The following is an 18,358-nucleotide window of genomic DNA, read 5'->3' on the forward strand; positions in this document are numbered from 1 at the left end:
CGAGGCAGCGCTTCAGAGCCTTGGAGCAGTGCGGGAGGGGGAACTCCATAAGGGTGTTCAGGGTCAGGGCCTATAACTCCATTACGCACTACGTAGCCGAGGATGGCTAGGCGGTCGGTGCTGAACACGCATTTATCCTTGTTATACATGAGGTTAAGGATTTTTGCGGTCTGGAGGAATTTTCGGAGGTTGGTGTCGTGGTCCTGCTGGTCGTGGCCGCAGATGGGGACATTATCGAGGTACGGGAATGTGGCCCATAAACCGTACCGGTCAACCATTCGGTCCATCTCGCGCTGGAAGACTGAGACCACATTAGTGACACCGAAGGGAACCCTTAAGAAGTGATAGAGTCGCCCACCTGCTTCGAAAGCAGTGTATTTGCGGTCACGAGTGCGGATGGGGAGCTGGTGGTAGGCGGACTTAAGATCCACCGTGCAAAAGACTTTGTATTGCGCGATCCTGTTGACCAGGTCGGATATGCGGGGGAGAGGGTACGCATCAAGCTGCGTAAACCTGTTGATGGTCTGACTGTAGTCGATGACCATCCTATGCTTCTCCCCGGTCTTTACAACAACTACTTAAGCTCTCCAGGGGCTGTTGCTAGCCTCAATGACACCTTCCCTCAGTAACCGTTGGACCTCTGACCTAATAAAGATCCGGTCCTGGGCACTGTACCGTCTGCTCCTGGTGGCGACTGGTTTGCAATCCGGGGTGAGGTTCGCAAATGGGGAAGGCGGATCGACCTTGAGGGTCGCGAGGCTGCAGACAGTGAGGGGGGTATAGGGCCGCCGAATTTGAAAGTTAGTCTTTGGAGGTTGCACTGAAAGTCCAACCCCAGGAGTGTAGCCGCGCAGAGGTGGGGAAGGACGTAGAGTCGGTAGTTTTTGAACTCCCTTCTCTGGACCGTGAGGTTAGCTACACAAAACCCCTTGATCTCGACTGAGTGAGATCCGGAGGCCAGGAAGATTTTTTGATTAATGGGGTGGACGGGGAGAGGACAGCGCCTTACCGTGTCAGGGTGTATGAAGCTCTCGGTGCTCCCAGAGTCGATTAGGCAGGACGTTTCATACCCATTGATAAGAACCGTCGTCGTAGCAGTCGATAGTGTTCGGGGCAGAGACTGGTCCAGGGTCACCGAGGCTAATCGTGGCAGCAGTTGGATGTTCTCTTCGGGCGGTGTTTGGTCAGCCGAACTGGGGTCCTGGGAGTCCATCCAAGATGGCGGCGCCCACTGGTCGCACATGGCTGGGGGTGCACAAAATGGCGGTGGCCATCCATCGCATGTGGCGTGCGCGGGACAAGATGGCGGCGCCCGGGGTCCATGGAGAGGGTTGGGGTGGCGGTCCGTGTTCACCTCCGGAGACCGCAGCGACCGCCCGGGCCTGGCATACCGCCACAAAGTGATCGCCACAAAGTGGATCCCTGTAAGGGATACGGCAAAAAGTGGCCGTTTTTGCCGTATCCCTTACAGATGGATGAACGGGCCGGACAGCGCTGTCGGGTGTGCTTGGCTTTCCTGCAAAAATAGCAGCGGGGCCCCCCGTGTTTGCCAGGCCGTCTCGCAGCACAAGCTTGTGGGGGGATGGGAGATGCCTCGGGGTCGGCCGCGGGGGGGTTCCACTCTGCCCAGGGGGCTGCCGCGCGGTCGGGGACGTAAGCGCGGGCGCTTCGGGAGGCCACATCCAGGGAGCCGGCAAGGGCCCTTGCCTCCTTGAGGCCTGGGGTCTCTTTCTCCAGCAATCGCTGGCGGATCTGGGAGGATAGCATACCTTCAACGAAAGCGTCCCGGATCAAAGGTTCTGTGTGGTCGCTCGCCGAAACCTGCGGGCAGCTGCAGTTTCTCCCCAATACCAGGAGCGCATGGTAGAATTCTTCCAGTGATTCCCCAGGGATTTGTCGCCTCGTCTAGTAGATGTCGGGCGTAGACCTGGTTTACAGGGCAAATATAATGTCCTTTCAGCAGCTCCATTGCGGCATGGAAATCATCCGCGTCCTCGATGAGGGTGTAGATTTCTGGGCTCACCCTCGAGTGCAGAATTTATAGTTTCTGTTCTCCCGTGGGTGTGTTTTCGGCCGTCCCGAGATATCCGTTGAAGCACGCCAGCCAGTGCTTGAAGGTTGCCGCTGAGTTTGCCGCGTGGGGGCTGAGTTGCAGACACTCCGGCTTGATTCGGAGCTCCATTCTTTAAAAACTAGTGTATTAAATTGATGCACGATCAATAACTCCAGAAGCGAGATTGGAGACAATTGAAGGCTTTAATACACTAGATGTTTCCCCCAGCAGCGCAGGTACAGAAGAAAGCTGCTGGGGCGACACGGGCTCTTATACCCCGCCTTGCAGGGCGGAGCTAACATACAGGCTTAACCAATGGGAACAAGTACATTCTCCACCAATGGTATTCCGGCATTACCAGGTACAGTAATCCTTCTAACACAGACTACCACATACAGTAATCTATGTATAACACTTAACTGTTCCAATTCAAAAACAAAATCCCATAAACCAAAACCAAAATCCCTTTTCAAGGGCGTGGCCCAGCACTCTGCATTCTCACTTGAATAAGACTGGCTTTTCCTGAGATTCTGACCTCATCTCACCAGCAGGTTTAAACCCTTCTGGAAAACAAAATCTTTTATGTTACCAAAGCAGGTAGCTATAATCAATGGGGTTTCTCCGGGAACAACTCTTTAAAATGAAAATAGACACGGGCCAAAACACTTATTTTCTTTTGTCTGTAGTCCACAGAGTCAAAACTGAAAGCGAGAGTAAAACAAGCCTCACGGCCACAGCTCAGCTCCACCCACAAAATGACATCACTGAAGCCATGTGAGAAGACAAAAACCTTTCTTAAAGGGGCACTCCCATTTTTTTTTCTCCCCCAATTTTAGAGTACCCAATTTATTTTTTCCAATTAAGGGGCAATTTAGCATGGCAATCCACCTATCCTGCACATCTTTGGGTTGTGGGGGTGAAACCCACACAAACACGGGGAGAATGTGCAAACTCCACACGGACAGTAACCCAGAGCCGGGATCGAACCTGGGACCTCGGCACCGTGAGGCACCAGGGCTAACCCACTGCGCCACCGTGCTTTCGTGGGGGCACTCCCATGATAACATAAATCAAATGGTTTAATGTGACTAGTCGCAATTGCAGATTGTAGGACTGTTCCGGGAACATGTGTATGTTGAAATTTTCATAATTCTTTGTAACCTGAATTTGTTCTGGAAGAAAACAGTAATTTATTACAGGTACTTGAATCCAGTTGCTGATATCGCTGTCTCGCCAATAATTACCTCAAAACAGTCCTCTCTTCAGTGGTTATGACACAAGACTGACTCTGTTGAGTAATAGAATAGACTGAAAACAATTAAATGAAATGAAATGAAAATCGCTTATTGTCACAAGTAGGCTTCAAATGAAGTTACTGTGAAAAGCCCCTAATCGCCACATTCCGGCGCCTGTCCGGGGAGGCTGGTACGGGAATTGAACCGTGCTGCTGGCCTGCCTTGGTCTGCTTTCAAAGCCAGCGATTTAGCCTTGTGCTAAACCAACCCCAATGAACTTATTCTTGGCCATTTAACACTGAATACGCTTTCTCAAAAAGTGCAGCATTAAGGTTCTGCGCAATGGAGGCCTAGTGCCACTTTTGTGGCGTGCCCTGCCGCTGGCCATTCCTACACAGTCTACACATCATTACATTAGGAGTATGTACACAGGCGAGTTCCTTGCGTGCACTGGAAGGCGCTGCATCAGCGCTATCATGACAACATACAATTGGCTGCTGTAATTCCAGGATTATAAATTTGGATGACACAGGTCCTGTGCATGCAATCATTCATCACTATTCAAAGATCTGGCATGATGCGGTTGCAAGATGGGCTCCAAGCTCCCTCTTCGAAGGGTGAAACACCCAAATTGTAGGTAACATAATTTTCACAACACTTTCTATTGTAATGTATTTGGAAATACTCTGGAGTGTTTCAGATGTTCTTTTGTGTAGGGTTTCTGGAATTGCTGTAGAGTGTTATAGACTCCACAAAGAGGACAGAGGAGCAGGGTACCTGATCACAAAAAGATAATGGGCAGCAATGGTAACGCTTCTGGGTCTGCAGGATGTCAAGCAAATAAGAGTAGAGGCTGATGATAGGGCAAGCTCTGCATGATGCCCTCTGCTACCTTGGGCCCAGATTCCCCCAAGGACCTTGACAGTGATGGGAGGTTGTCTGGTGGGCCAAGCAATGCACCTAACATCTTGGTGTGCATATCCATCAGCCCTCTTCTGCTTGCTGTCCCATCAAGGTCCTCATCTGAATCCTCTGCAAAAAAACCTATCTGATGTTCCACTGTCCAATAAGCTGGAAAATAAACCATCTTTCACCCCTGGCCTGGCAGCATCCCACTCACGTTCAGATGACTTAACACATGCAAGGACAGCCCAATAGCCTCAATATTCAGTGCAACCAACGCCAGAGATGCTGTCACTGCTGGCCCCATGATGGTGAGAGCCACCTTTTCCATAGTGTTAAGGATCTGCAGGCCTGCTTGTCCCTTGCTGGTTCTGCTCTGTTCCCTTTTAATGTGTCCCACCTTGTCCTGCAAGAGAGAGGGCAAAAGGTCAGTGGTTGTGTAGCAATGGGGTTGGGTGAGGTGCCTGCCGACGCTGACCAGCTGGAGGTGTGTGAAGGCAGCAAGAGGTGGGCGTGCAGCTCGCAGCATTTTTAGGTGGGTGAGGATGTGGATGTTGGGCACCATGCCAGGAAGTGGTGCATTTAGTATCTTAAGCATATTGTTGTAATGGGTAGGAGAGGTTGTGTGAACTTGCATTCATTGTACCTCTTGTGGTACTGCTGTCCTTGGGCCCAGACTCTGGGAGCTGACTTTCCTGGCCCACTCTCTCTTGATTGTGATCACGGAGGGCCTCCTGGTCACCCTGAAGAGTGGTGGCATCTTTCCAGCTGCACCATTAATGCCTCCAACATCACCTGTCACCCCGAAACCATCTCTCTGCCCTGATGTTCACATTTGTGTGTTAAATTCCAGCAATTAGCTTCAGTGCAGATTCCCATTAGGCCTGCCCTGAAGATAAGCAGCCAAGCTGCACCACAGGATTTGTGAACAAAGCTACTTGGATTGCCTGCTAAGTACAGTAGAAGCCAGCAAAGTTAAGAGGAAGGAAGGAATGTGAGACTCCCTTTGGCCAGTTACTGCGACCATGCAGCTGAGGTGGGTACACAAGTTGGCAGATTGCCCACCTGAATCCGAATGAACATGGGCAGAGTGCGAATTGCCACCCTGTGCCCAAAACACAGTAAACTAATTGTTAGCCCAACATGTGTCCACAGAATCTGAAACTTAGATGAACACATTTGCATACATGACTTTGTAGCTACAGATATATATATATATATATTTATTTTTTGCAATAAGAATTAAAATACTTACACTGAAAAAAAAAAGAAAAATACTCATTGGACTACTTTTTGTTCACACAGAAATTTGCCCGGGAGCGGGGGGGGGGGGGGGGGGGGGGGGCACCGCAGGTAAAACATTTCTAGTTTGGTGGGGTGGTGGGGAGAGTGAAAGCTGATCTGGCAAGGTGGGATGGTCTCTCTCTGTCACTGGCGGGTCGGTACAGGCAGTTAAAATGAACGTGTTGCCGCGATTCCTGTTTATTTTTCAATGCCTGTCGATTTTCCTGCCAAAGGCTTTTTTCAGAGAGATTGAGGGAAAGATGACTTTGTTCATAAGGGGAGGGAAGGTGGCCAGAGTTAGAAAGATGCTGCTACAGAGGGGAAGGCAGGCAGGGGGTTTGGATCGTCTGAACCTGATGTATAACTACTGGGCGGCGAATGTGGAGAAGGTGCGGAGCTGGGTCAGAGGGGTTGATTCCCACTGGGTCAGAATGGAGGAGAGTTTGTGCAGCGGGTCGGGATTGAAAGCACTAGCAACAGCGCTGCTCCCGATGACCCCGGGGAAATACTCAAGGTGTCTGCTAATAATAGCTTCATTGAGAATTTGGAGGCAGTTTCGCCAACTCTTCGGGTTGGGAGCAGGGTCAAGGGAAATGCTGATTCGGGGGAACCACAGATTTGAGCCAGGGCAGTGGGATGGAAATTTTCAGAAATGGGAGAAGGGGATTAAGACACTGAAAGATTTGTTTCTTAGGGGTCAGTTTGCAGGATTGAAGGAGCTGGAAGCAAATTATGGGCTGGAGCAGGGGGAAATGTTTAAATACATGCAGGTTCAAGATTTTGCCAGAATGGAGATACAGAGCTTCCCGGTGGAACCGGCCTCCACCTTGCTGGAGGAGGTGCTGACGACAGGGGGACTGGAGAAGGGGGTAGTGTCGGTGGTTTATGGAGCTATTTTGGAAGAGAAGGCACCACTGGATGGGATCAAAGCAAAGTGGGAGGAAGAGTTGGGAGAGGGTATGGAGGAGGGTTTCTGGTGTGAGGTGCTCCGGAGAGTGAATGCCTCCACCTCGTGCGCGAGGCTGGGGCTGATACAGCTGAAGGTGGTATACAAAGCACTCCTCACGAGGGCGAGGATGAGCCGATTCTTTGGAGTAGAAGATGTGTGTGAACTTTGCGGGGGGCCCTGCTAATCACGTTCATATGTTTTGGTCCTGTCCAAAGCTAGAGGATTACTGGAAGGCGGTTTTTAGGGTAATTTCTAAAGTGGTGCACGTGAAACTGGACCCGGGCCCCCTGGTGGCCATATTCGGGGTGTCGGACCAGCCAGGGTTGGAAACGGGTGCGGAGGCAGATGTTGTAGCCTTCGCCTCGTTGATCGCCCGAAGGCAGATCCTGATAGGTTGGAGAGCAACCTCTTCACCCTGTGCCCTGGCGTGGCGGGGGGACCTGTTGGAATTCTTGACTCTTGAGAAGGTTAAGTTTGAACTGAGGGGAAGGATGGAGGGTTCAACAATTCATGGGCATTATTCATTACGCACTTTCAAGAACTGGATAACATCGAACATTAGTTGGGATGGGTGGGTGGGAGGGTTGGGGGGCCTGTTAATGGCGACTATGGGTGAGTCCCAATGCCTTTTTGTCATTTGTTTGTGTGAACATGCAGGCTAATGTTTGGGGTTTGGTGGGAGGATGGGATCGTTTTATTGATATGGGGATTGACATATTTGTTACTGATTATTGTTTATTTTATTGTTGGTGGGTGTAAATTTGGGAGAAAATGTGAAAAAGGAGAATACAAAATATATATATATTTTTTTTAAAAGCTCAGATGTTAAGCATTGCCACTGTCATGGGAAGAGGGTAGTAAATAGCAAGGAACACGATTCAGTGCCTGCTGGAGGTGAGAGAGTGAATATTTGGGACCAAATGGAGGAATGACTGATACTGTATATGTAAGAAGAACATCAAACTCATTTATATCGTAACATAGGGCAGAACGGTGGCGCAGTGGGTTAGCCCTACTGCCTCACGGCGCCGAGGTCCCAGGTTCGATCCCGGCTCTGGGTCACTGTCCGTGTGGAGTTTGCACATTCTCCCCGTGTTTGCGTGGGTTTTGCCCCCACAACCCAAAGATGGGCTTGGAGGGCCGAAGGGCCTGTTCCTGTGCTGTACATTTCTTTGTTCTTTGAGTATAAGAATTGGCAAGTCATGTTGCAGCTGTATAGAACCTTAGTTAGGCCACACTTGGAGTATAGTGTTCAATTCTGGTCGCCACACTACCAGAAGGATGTGGAGGCTTTAGAGAGGGTGCAGAAGAGATTTACCAGAATGTTGCCTGGTATGGAGGGCATAAGCTATGAGGAGCGATTGAATCAACTCGGTTTGTTCTCACTGGAACGAAGGAGGTTGAGGGGCGACCTGATAGAGGTATACAAAATTATGAGGGGCATAGACAGAGTGGATAGTCAGAGGCTTTTCCCCAGGGTAGAGGGGTCAATTACTAGGGGGCATAGGTTTAAGGTGAGAGGGGCAAAGTTTAGAGTAGATGTACGAGGCAAGTTTTTTACGCAGAGGGTAGTGGGTGCCTGGAACTCACTACCGGAGGAGGTAGTGGAGGCAGGGACGATAGGGACATTTAAGGGGCATCTTGACAAATATATGAATAGGATGGGAATAGAAGGATACGGACCCAGGAAGTGTAGAAGATTGTAGTTTAGTCGGGCAGTATGGTCGGCACGGGCTTGGAGGGCCGAAGGGCCTGTTCCTGTGCTGTACATTTCTTTGTTCTTTGTTATGTGCAAGGTAGGTGGATTGGCCAAGCTAAATTGCCCCTTAATTGAATTGGGTACTCTAAATTTGTAAAAAAAAAAAAATTTATATCGTAACAATACATATTACACATAATCAAAATGTGTCACACACAGCCACTGAACCACTTTAGAATGTGTATGTTAGCTACCCCTTAGAAATTCTGCAGTAAAATCATCAGATATCAATAATACATAAGAAAGTTTGAATAATGGAATCACTGTTTGTAAATATACATTTGTAAACTATATATTTTTCTCAGAATAACAAGAACTAGTAGTGTATTGTGTATATGGAGGTGCTCTGGAGTCATTTGCAGAACTTGATCAATCTAATTTTAATCTAAATGCATGCTTCAAAATTCAATCTGATGCTGTAATCAAAGGTTCAAAGGGGTTCATTTTAGGCAAGTCTCAGCTGACTTTAACTCAAGAATAAAGGCATAATGCACATGAAAAGTGAAGGCAAGATTGGCCCATCAAGTGTTATACTATCTTACAGTCATCTCTCTCCAGTACCTGGTCTGTGTCCCATTCTCGCATTACACACCCCTCCACATAAGTTTCAGCTTTTGGATTGTGCTACGGCAGTCAATGTGCATTAAAAACAAATTTAGCAGAATATCTGGAACTCCCTCATCAATTACCACAGTTCCTCATGAAATATTGCATTAATTTTAATGTACGCTGACGCGTCCATCATACACAACTGTCTCTGCATACACAGAGTAGTCTCGGTGCTGAACAACTGGCACTCCACCTTCAAAACAGACAAGCAGGGCTAGGTCAGAAGCAGGTGGATGTGCACTCCAAAAGTAAGTTACAGAGCAATACAGCCAGATGATATGAAATCCACTGTTTTCTCAACTGCCATTTCATGCCCCACAGTGACCTACATTTTTTTTATATGACGATGTATGATAGCCTAATCATGAGTGTGCTATTACACAAAATTACTATCTGCTATTTGTCAAACATATACTCAATGCCACTTGTGGTAGGACAGGAAAATAAGCTAATATAGGACAAAAACGTAAACATAAAATATGTCTTCATAAATGCATGTTAATCCTTTTTATAGTTTGATGTTATTGAGATTTGATTGTAACTGAGAGAATTCATTCAGAATTAACTAGCCTCAGTCATGCATGTGAAAGTGTCGCAGGAAGATGGGTAATGTTGCACTCTACAAGTGTTTTTTTTTTTGCATAACCAGAAATATGACCACACTCTCAATGATGTCTTACTTATAATTATGGGCAGGATTTTTTCATTTTTGACCAAGTGTCAACTCAGGTAGGAAAAGGAGGGTATGAACCAAGGGGGGCACTGCACCAGCCCGCTTCACCACCAAACGCAGTTAGCAAAAGATCTTTTTAAAAAGGTGCCCTGATCTAAAAACAATAAAAAGTAAAAAGAGGATCCTTCCCAGACACAGACCCCCACCCCCCTGAATTATCCCAACTGAAGCACTACCCTAGCAGTATCAGGGGGCAGTATCAGGGTACTGTCTGACAGCCTGGGCATGCCCAACTCTCCCAGGAGCTGTATTTATCTGTGCACCTCCTGCAGGTTCTCTTTGCCAGTTTCCCATTTGTAAAAACCTGTTGGGAACTCCGGCGGCATGCTTTTCGGACAGACGGACAGGGGGAGGGGGGGGATTTTCCAGCAGGGATGCCCACTTATTGTATGAAAATAAATTTGAATAAGGTTCCCATTGTTGCATGGTCTCCATTGAGGATGGGGATTTTTGTGGAGCCTCCTCCTCCAGTAAGTTATTTTAATTGTCCACCAGAACTCATGATGGGACATGACATGACTGCAGAGAGTAGGTCTGATCAGTAGGTTGTGGAATTGCTTTGCTATGTTTATCGCATGTCGCATGCTGCGTATGCTGTTTGGCATGCAGATAGTTCTGAGTTGTAGCTTCACCAGGTTGACACCTCATTTTTAGGTATGTCTGGTACTGCTCCTGACCTGTCCTCTTGCACTCTGCATTGAAGCCCAGTTAAAGACCAATATTTGTGAAAACAAAGGAAAAGGTTGTGAGATGGCTGATAGTTGAGTTCTGTAGGATAGTCAATGGATTTGAAATGTTAACTGTGTTTCTCTCCACTCAAATGCTGCCAGACCTGCTGAATTTATCCAGGATTTTCTGTTTTTATTTTAGTTAAGATGCTGGCTTTGATACCATTTCCTCGTGGCTTGCAAATAATTAGCAATTTGTTAGTTGTCTCTGAAATTGACAAATATTTTACATCCATTCTTTTGATCTCTTTCTGGGTGGGTACGGCCAGAATTAAAGCGAGAAACTGGCACTAAAACAAGACCACATGACTTTTGCAAACAGCTTACCGCACAGGCAGTCAGTCTGAAAAAGGCAGGCTCAGGAAAAGACAGAGGATGGAAGGAAAAATACACTCTTCTGTGAACCATAGGAATGAATGCTGAAGATCAAATAAAATAGCCAGTAGAAGTTGAATACTGGGGTGTTCATCAATGCAAATATAACTTTTATTAATCCATCATAACTGTTGCTCATTGTGTTTAGTTTACTATGCAATTATTCAATAAAGCAGATTAGTGGTCTATATTGCATCAGGTCACAAACTATTTGCTTTGTTTGCACAGATTGAAAAAATTGTCATGTGGCCAGACAAGTATCCAAACTAAAGGATGGAACTATTACATTCCAGGTTATATTACTTACAAGTAGGTAAAGGTGTAATGTAAATCAACTCTTTAAAGCAGCAACTGAGGCCACTGAACTTTCTAAAAAGTATACATTGGCAGATAACAGGCTGACATAGGTCAAATCTGAAACATCCTAAGCTTGGAAGAAGAAAAATTCCATGTTTGTACAGACACATGCCTTTCTGGGTCAGATATAATCTGGACGAGATTCACATTGTGTTCATCCAGCAATGTTCCCCAGCAGCATCAATATGCTTGCAGCGATGCTTTTATTGCACTAGCATGACATTTTCATGACATATAGTCAATATTGTTCCAACCTTTGAATAACGCGGCTCTAGTTTTTAAAAAAATATTGGCAGTTTAATGCTATGAAACTGGGCTGATACTCTTCAAACTGACTTTATTTAACACCATCACATCTAGAAGAGATCATCTCCATTCATTACATTGCCATTCAATTCTAGCTCTCTTAGGTGAAAGAACAATGCTCACCACACCTAGTTCACTGATCACAAGGTCTTTGTCCATTATTTTCCCTTTCTAGTATCCTCGCCAAATTTAGGTATCAAATTTACATTTAGTAGGTATGCTTTAATTTTAAACATATTGGGCGGGATTCTCCGACCCCCCCACCGGGACGAAGAATCCCCGGGGGGGGGGGGGGGGGGGCGTGAATCCCGCCCCGCTGCTCCGACGCCGGCTGCCGTATTCTCCGGCACCGGTTTCCGGGCAGGGGCGGGGATCACGGCACGCCGGTCGGGGGCCGTTGGCAGCGGCCTCCCCCGGCAGTTTTCTGGGCCCTGATGGGCCGAGCGGCCGTCGGTTTCTGGCCAGTCCCGCCGGCGTGGATTGGACATGGTCCCACTCGGCGGGACCTGGCTGGTAGGCTGGCTGGTGCAGTCCTCGGGTGGGCGCAGGGTGACCAGGCCCCGGGGGGGCCCCCACAGTGGCCTGGCCCACGATCGGGGCCCACCGATCTGCGGTCGGGCCTGTCCTGTGCCGTGGGGGCACTCCTTCCTTCCACACCGGCCTCTCTAGGGCTCCGCCATGGCTGGCGTGGAGAAGACACCCCCCTGCGCATGCGCTAGAATACGCTGGCCGGTCTGCGCATGCGCGGAACCACGCCGGCGGTTCTGCGCATGCGCTATCTCGGCCCAGCCCTTTGGCGCCAGTTGGCACAGCGCCAATCCATCCGCCACCGGCCTAGCCCCCGGAAGTGCGGAGGATTCCGCAACTTCCGGTCGGCCCGATGCCGGAGCGGTTCGCGCCGCTTTTTACGCCGGCGTCGGGCCATGGCGGGGATTCGGGAGAATCCCGCTTATTATTACAAGTTTTGAGTCTGCCTTAGATATTCTACGGCAGTGCCCGACATGCTGATTAGCAGTCTGAACATCTGATTTATGGAGTGTGGCAATTCTAAACAATGGGCGCGATCGAACAACCACGATGAACCTGAAAAGCAGTTCGCTGCAGCGCAACATGACCGACAGAAGCCGGGAGACCCTGGGATCTACCCGGCTCACAACACCTCTCGAGATCTAATGCGATCTCGCGAGATGTTGCGATGTGAATCTCAACCATTATGGGCAGAATCACTTTTTTAAAAATCTGCATATTAGAGCGAGACAGCTAGACTCACTGTAATATGCAGTTTCCCATAGCACCTGAGGCGTTGGGATATTTCACCTTCGCATCGGAGACCTCAGGTGGACGCCATTCAGTGCTGTTCTCCACAAATGGGGACCAGATGGAATGGCACTCGTGTGGGTATCCCAGGGGATTGGAGGCCCTCAGGTACATGCCCTTTGCGCAGGGTGGTACCATGGCACTGCTGGTGCCATCTGGGTACTCTGCCGCTAGGGTGCCAAGCTGGCATTTTGAGCGCAGTGATCGGGCGGAGGTGCTTTGCGCGTGTATTGGGGGGTGCAGAGGGGCCCCGGGACTCCTTCGTAGTGAGTTGGGGGAGGAGGGGTCTGAGGTCTGGTCGGGGCCCGAGAGATTGGGGGTGGGATTCTCTCAGCCGAAATCACGATCTGCGCAGTGGTGGAGAATGGACGTTGAAATCCGGCGCGACGTCGCTCCCGCGATTCTCCGTTCCCCGCATAAACGGCGTGAAGGGACCCATAGACAGAGGCCCCCGCGGCGATTTTCTGAGTGTAACTGGCCGAGTTCCCGACGGCGTGGGTCTCTCATGGTCCCACCCGTCGCGAACTCGGCGTGGCGGCTGCAGTCTCAGTCCTCGGCTGCCCTGGTTTGGCGGGGGGGGGGGGGGGGGTGGCTTCTCACAGACGGCCAGGCTATCGATTGGGGGCCACCGAACCGCGGGCACGCGCGACCTCGGGGGGCCTATCTTTTTGGTGGCGGTGTGGGTCCGCCATGTCGCGTGGGGCGGCCGACGCAGGCCCGTATTGGCCGCCGGAGCTGCGAGGAGCACCAGGTAGGAGAATCACTCTGGGACTTTCCTAAAGAAAAAGATTTGCCCGCGTTTTCATGCTGGAGTTGGGACACAGCCCCATTATTGGAGAATCCCACCCCGGAGCTCCTCAGTCCACAAAACGGGGCTGTGTGCTGCCTCGGCTGAGGCCCCCTATCTAACACAGTAGCCATGTTTGATAATGCTGTGTGTCTCAGCGCTACGAGTGCCAGGAAATACATGGCTAAACGCGCTCGCTATGGGACTTTGTTCGCATTTACGTAAATCGCACTCAATATCTTTTGTAATATAGTGTAATTCAGGAGTGCAGCAACGTGACCTTCTAGCAATCTGATCAGTCTTTTGCAAGTGCTTTTATGCACTTTTCCAATCTTCGCAAAGGACAGGGTTTGACTGGTTAGGCTGTTTCATTTTAGACAGTAAATGAATGTACAGAGTAACAGATATAATCAAGTCTTACCTTGATTCAATTAGTCGTACTATCTCTATTAGCAGGTTTGCTTAATCTTTCTCTTGTCAACCTTCTGATCCTGTCCAGTTCCAGGCTTGAGAAGAGCAAGTTTCCCTTGCTCAGTCAGGCCAAATCTAGCTGGCTGACTCACTGTTCCTCTGTCCCCAGCCTGTGAGAAGGCAATCCCTATGACCTTATTCCCCATTCAATGATTTATAAGTAAAGCCAGCTATCTCGCCTCTCAATTTTGCTATTCCCAGAACTGCAAATTACAATCAATAAATTGTTGGACTCCTTTCGGCAGCATGTATAACTGAAATTTTGATTCCTGCTGAATTTTAATTATCTTGTATAGCTATTGAAATCATATCATTGCATACAAAGCTATATGGAACAAAGTAAACAATTCAGCTCATTCTATCTTTTAGAAAAGGAATCAATGGTGGAATCTCTTAAACTCTACAAATTTAAGGAAGTGAACTCAACTTTAATTTTCAAAAAAGATAAAACTGTGATTTTATTTTCCCTGAACCCTCAAACATAATTCTAAAATATGTATTTGAAATTAATAATTTTCAATTGAATTTCATAGTGAGAAGTATTGCACTTAACTGCCAGACATTCAGAGTAGGAGACCTTCTGTTACAATGCCATAGGTGCCACTATTCTATCTGTGCTCCACATGTGAATTTGTTCAAACTGGTTCATAGACATTTATGTGGAATTTCTACCCTTTTTAAATTAATTCAAGGAATGTGTGCATTGCTGACAATGCCCACATATATTGCCCATCCATAACTGGCCTTGAGAAGATCAACCGGAGGTTATCCGCTGGAAAACATGAGACAAAATAAGATTGGACAGGATGGGTCATATTCATTGGAATTTAGAAGATTGAGAAGTGATCTTATTGAATGACATAAGACCCCCTGAGGAGACTTGGCAGGGTGAATTCTGATTGGGTGTTTCCCAGACTAGGACTAGGGGACACAGTTTAAAAATAAGGGATCTCTCATTTAATACGATAATGAGAAGACATATTTTCTTTCAGAAAGTTGTGAATCTTTGGAACTCTTAGGAGTCATCAGGGGTAGGCAGAATGTTGAGTTGAGGCCACAATCAGGTCAGCTATGGTCTTACTGAATGGAGGAGCAGGCTTGAGGGGCCAAATGGCCTACACCTGCTCCAAATTTGCACGTTCATGTATTTGAAAGGTGTTGCTGAGCCACCGTCTTGAACCTCAGCTGACCATGTGGTGTCAGAACACCCACAATGCTATAAAGGAGCGAGTATCAAGATTTAAATCCAACAACGTTGAAGGAACCCTGATATGGTTCCAAGCCAGGATGGTGAGTGAGTTGGAGGGGAACTTGCAACTGGTGGTGTTCTCACGTTCTATGGTCCTTTTCCATCGAGGTGGTAGAGGTTACAGGTTTAAAAGGTAACGCCAAAGGAGCCAAGATGAGTTGCTCTAGTTTATGTTGTGGATGTTCCACAGTACTGTCACTGTGCATCGCTGGTGGAGTGAATGAATGCTGAAGGAGGTGGATGGGGTGCCAAAAAAGGTAGGCTGCATTGTGCTGAATGGTGTTGAGCTTTTCCAGCTCTACTTGGCTCCCGGCCCGGTTTGTTCTGCAGCACCAGTCTTCAGTACTATTACCAGAATGTTGACAGGGTCCACAGTCTTTCAGTATCCAGTGCCTCCAGCCATTTCTTGGTATCACGTGAAGTAAATCAATTGTCTGAAGACTGGTGTCCGCGATAATGGGGATCTCAAGAGGCACACGGCACTTCTAGATGAAGGTGATTGTTTCAGGCTCAACTTTTATACTTGTTTCAGGCTCAACTATTATACTTGTTTCAGGCTCAACTTTTATATTCAAGTGGTGGCTGTGCCATCATTCAGGATGATGTTAATAGACCCTTCTCCTCTGTTAAGCTATTTATTTTCCCACCAACATCCATGACCAGCTTTGCCATGCCTTCAGAGCTTTGTCTTCACTAAGACTGTATGGTAATCACTCCTACCAATACTGTTATGGGCCGATGCATTGGCAACAGATATATTGTTGAGGATATGGTCAATAAGTTTTTTTCTCTCTTGTTGGTTTTCTCTTCGGGCTTGGTCGGTGGTGAAGAACAGAGTATTTTCTGTGCCCTTCATTGCTTCCAAATACGGGGGAGTACTCATTCATCAGTTGAGGGAGGACAAGTAGTAATCGCCAGGAGGTTTCTTTGTCCATTTCTGACTGGTACTTTAGCACTTCATGACGTCACAGTCAATGTTTCAGACTCCCAAGGTCACTCCCTCACTTCTGTGCACCACAATGCCATATCTTGTGGGTTTGTCCTGCTGTGGGACAGGATGCAAGAGTCTGGAACATTGGCTACAAGGTATGATTTTGTCAAGCTATTGTCCCTGGGCCAACTCTCCCAATTTTGGCACAAGTGCCTGAATATTAGTGAAAAGAATTTTGCATCAACTGGGATAAGTGTCCCGTTGTTGCTTCTGAATCCTGTACGGAAGTTGATGCTATATTATTCCTTCAGGTTTAGTCTTATATGTGGCTTTTGTTGTCATTTTTATATAGCAGTGTGGCTTGCTAGGCCATTTCGGAGGGTAGTTAAGAATTAACCACATTTTTGTGGGTCTGGTATAATGTATGGGAGGCTGGATAGGGATGGCAGATTTCCTTGCCTAACGCACATTAGTGAACTAAGGTGTTTTTTTTTTACAACAATTAATAGTTTCATTGTTGTTATTACTAACCCTAAGTTTTTATTCCGTGTTTTTATTTAATTAACTGAATTGAAATTCTGCAGATACAGTGATGGCAGTTGAACCTATAAATCACAGATCATTTGTTCAGGTCTCTGAATTACCATGTTTGTAACATATCCACATAAAGCCCCAACCTCATTTTCTGATCAATCCTAACTGAATACAATTAATCAAAGTTTGACTTTTCCTGAATTGATGTCACACTGCTCGTCAAAAATAGGGAACAATGAAAGCAGAGGACATAATCCTAGAAAACAACCTTGCAATTCAGCCAGTGTGAACACTTATGACTGGCATCTAGTAGAAGCACCCGGAACCGTACAAGAACCAGAGAGACAGATTGATGCGAAAGGCACAACAAATCAGCTGTGAATAAAATATTGTGGTTGTTGCTCGTGTAAAATGTCAATAGCATTGAGCTCTGCTGAAGTCAGTAAGTTTTGTGTAACTCACGGATATCAGACCTCACGAATAGATCTGTCACAGTACAACATATGCTGCCACTGAAGTAATACCTATTTCCCATTTTAAAACCCGCCTCACAATCTTCATTAAATAACTCAGGCAGTGCGTTTCAAAGCACTGTGCCACTAAATGGCAGAATCTGCAACCCAGCTTAGTGTCCTCAGGGGAATTTCTGACAATGGGGGGGGGGGGGGGGAATCTATTTTCTTTGCTTTTGATGCCTCTCATTTCTGAGATTGCTTGCCTGACCTACAAAGAAGGACAAGTGTCCCGGGATAGTGGTCACATACACACACACCAGCTCCATGGCATGTTCAAGTGTCAATGGAACACACCGCTTTCCTGTTTTCTTGGCGGGCGAATGGCGTGATGGAGGAAGCTAAAAATAATCAGCTCTCTCCCAGACCCGTTGGAGAAACACATCACCTCAAAATACTCAATTCAGAAAAAAAATGATGGACTATATAACAGTTGCACCGCTGAAGAGTTCGGCTCACAACACATTGTAAACAACACATTGCAGCTCAATTGGAAATCTCCACATCCCTGCAACGATCGTTGTGACAAGAGGGCCAAGTATTTATTATTATTGCGACTGGAAACCTGGCTCAAAAATTAATCGAATTTCCAATGTTTGCCACATTTTTTTAGTCGCTGATCTCAAGGGGGCGGGGGGGGGGGGGGTGAGAAACTTTAGACTGGATCCCCCCTCCCCGAGGGGGGGCACCCACTGCTGCGGAGTGGAGGAGTACTGTACCCGGGCTGCTGGTGTCCCTGGCACCCAGCAGCAGCAGCCTGGCCTGCTCCTTCCTGCGGGACCTCTCGACCTTCACGGGGAAGACGATGGGCACATTGTTCATGTAGGTCTTCTTGCCCCCCGCGAAGTGGGCGTCGCAGACTTTGTGGTGGGTTTTGGGCTGCCACACGCTGAATTTCCTCTCGTCCAGGCGGGAGAGGTTCCTGATCCAAACGCCTCGCAGCGCCTCGTCCTTGGGGAAGACGTGAAAGGAGAGCTCCTTGTTCTTGAGGGTGTTGTTGAAGCAGCCCGGCACACAGCAGTACGTGCCCACCATGGTCACCGGGAACTGGCTTGGGGGGAGGGGGGGGGGGGGGAAGAACTCACATCCCAGCCTGCATCGCGGCAACACAAATCGGAGCATGCGCAGTGCCCGCGCCCGCACGGCTGGAGCATCATGGGAGTTGTAGTTTCTATTCCCTCAAATAATCCCAACCCTGCAGAGCGAGGTCGTTCGGCCCATCCAGCCTCTGCGCCTACCCTCTGAAAGAGCACTCCACCCAGTCTC

The 18,358-nt window shown here is 48.0% G+C and overlaps 1 protein-coding gene across 1 annotated transcript in view; it reads right to left on the reverse strand.

Moving 5' to 3' along the window:
• Positions 1 to 18,138, reverse strand: part of LOC140410679 (protein downstream neighbor of Son-like) — a 49,849-nt gene extending 31,711 nt beyond the window's left edge. Inside the window, exon 1 of the mRNA XM_072499067.1 lies at positions 17,812 to 18,138. Coding sequence (XP_072355168.1) covers positions 17,812 to 18,127 — 316 coding nt within the window. The 5' untranslated portion in view covers positions 18,128 to 18,138. The remainder of the gene's footprint in view (positions 1 to 17,811) is intronic.
• Positions 18,139 to 18,358: the final 220 nt, after the last annotated feature.

This window comes from Scyliorhinus torazame, chromosome 4 (genome assembly GCF_047496885.1).
Source record: "Scyliorhinus torazame isolate Kashiwa2021f chromosome 4, sScyTor2.1, whole genome shotgun sequence".
In the NCBI taxonomy this organism is placed as follows: Eukaryota; Metazoa; Chordata; class Chondrichthyes; order Carcharhiniformes; family Scyliorhinidae; genus Scyliorhinus; species Scyliorhinus torazame.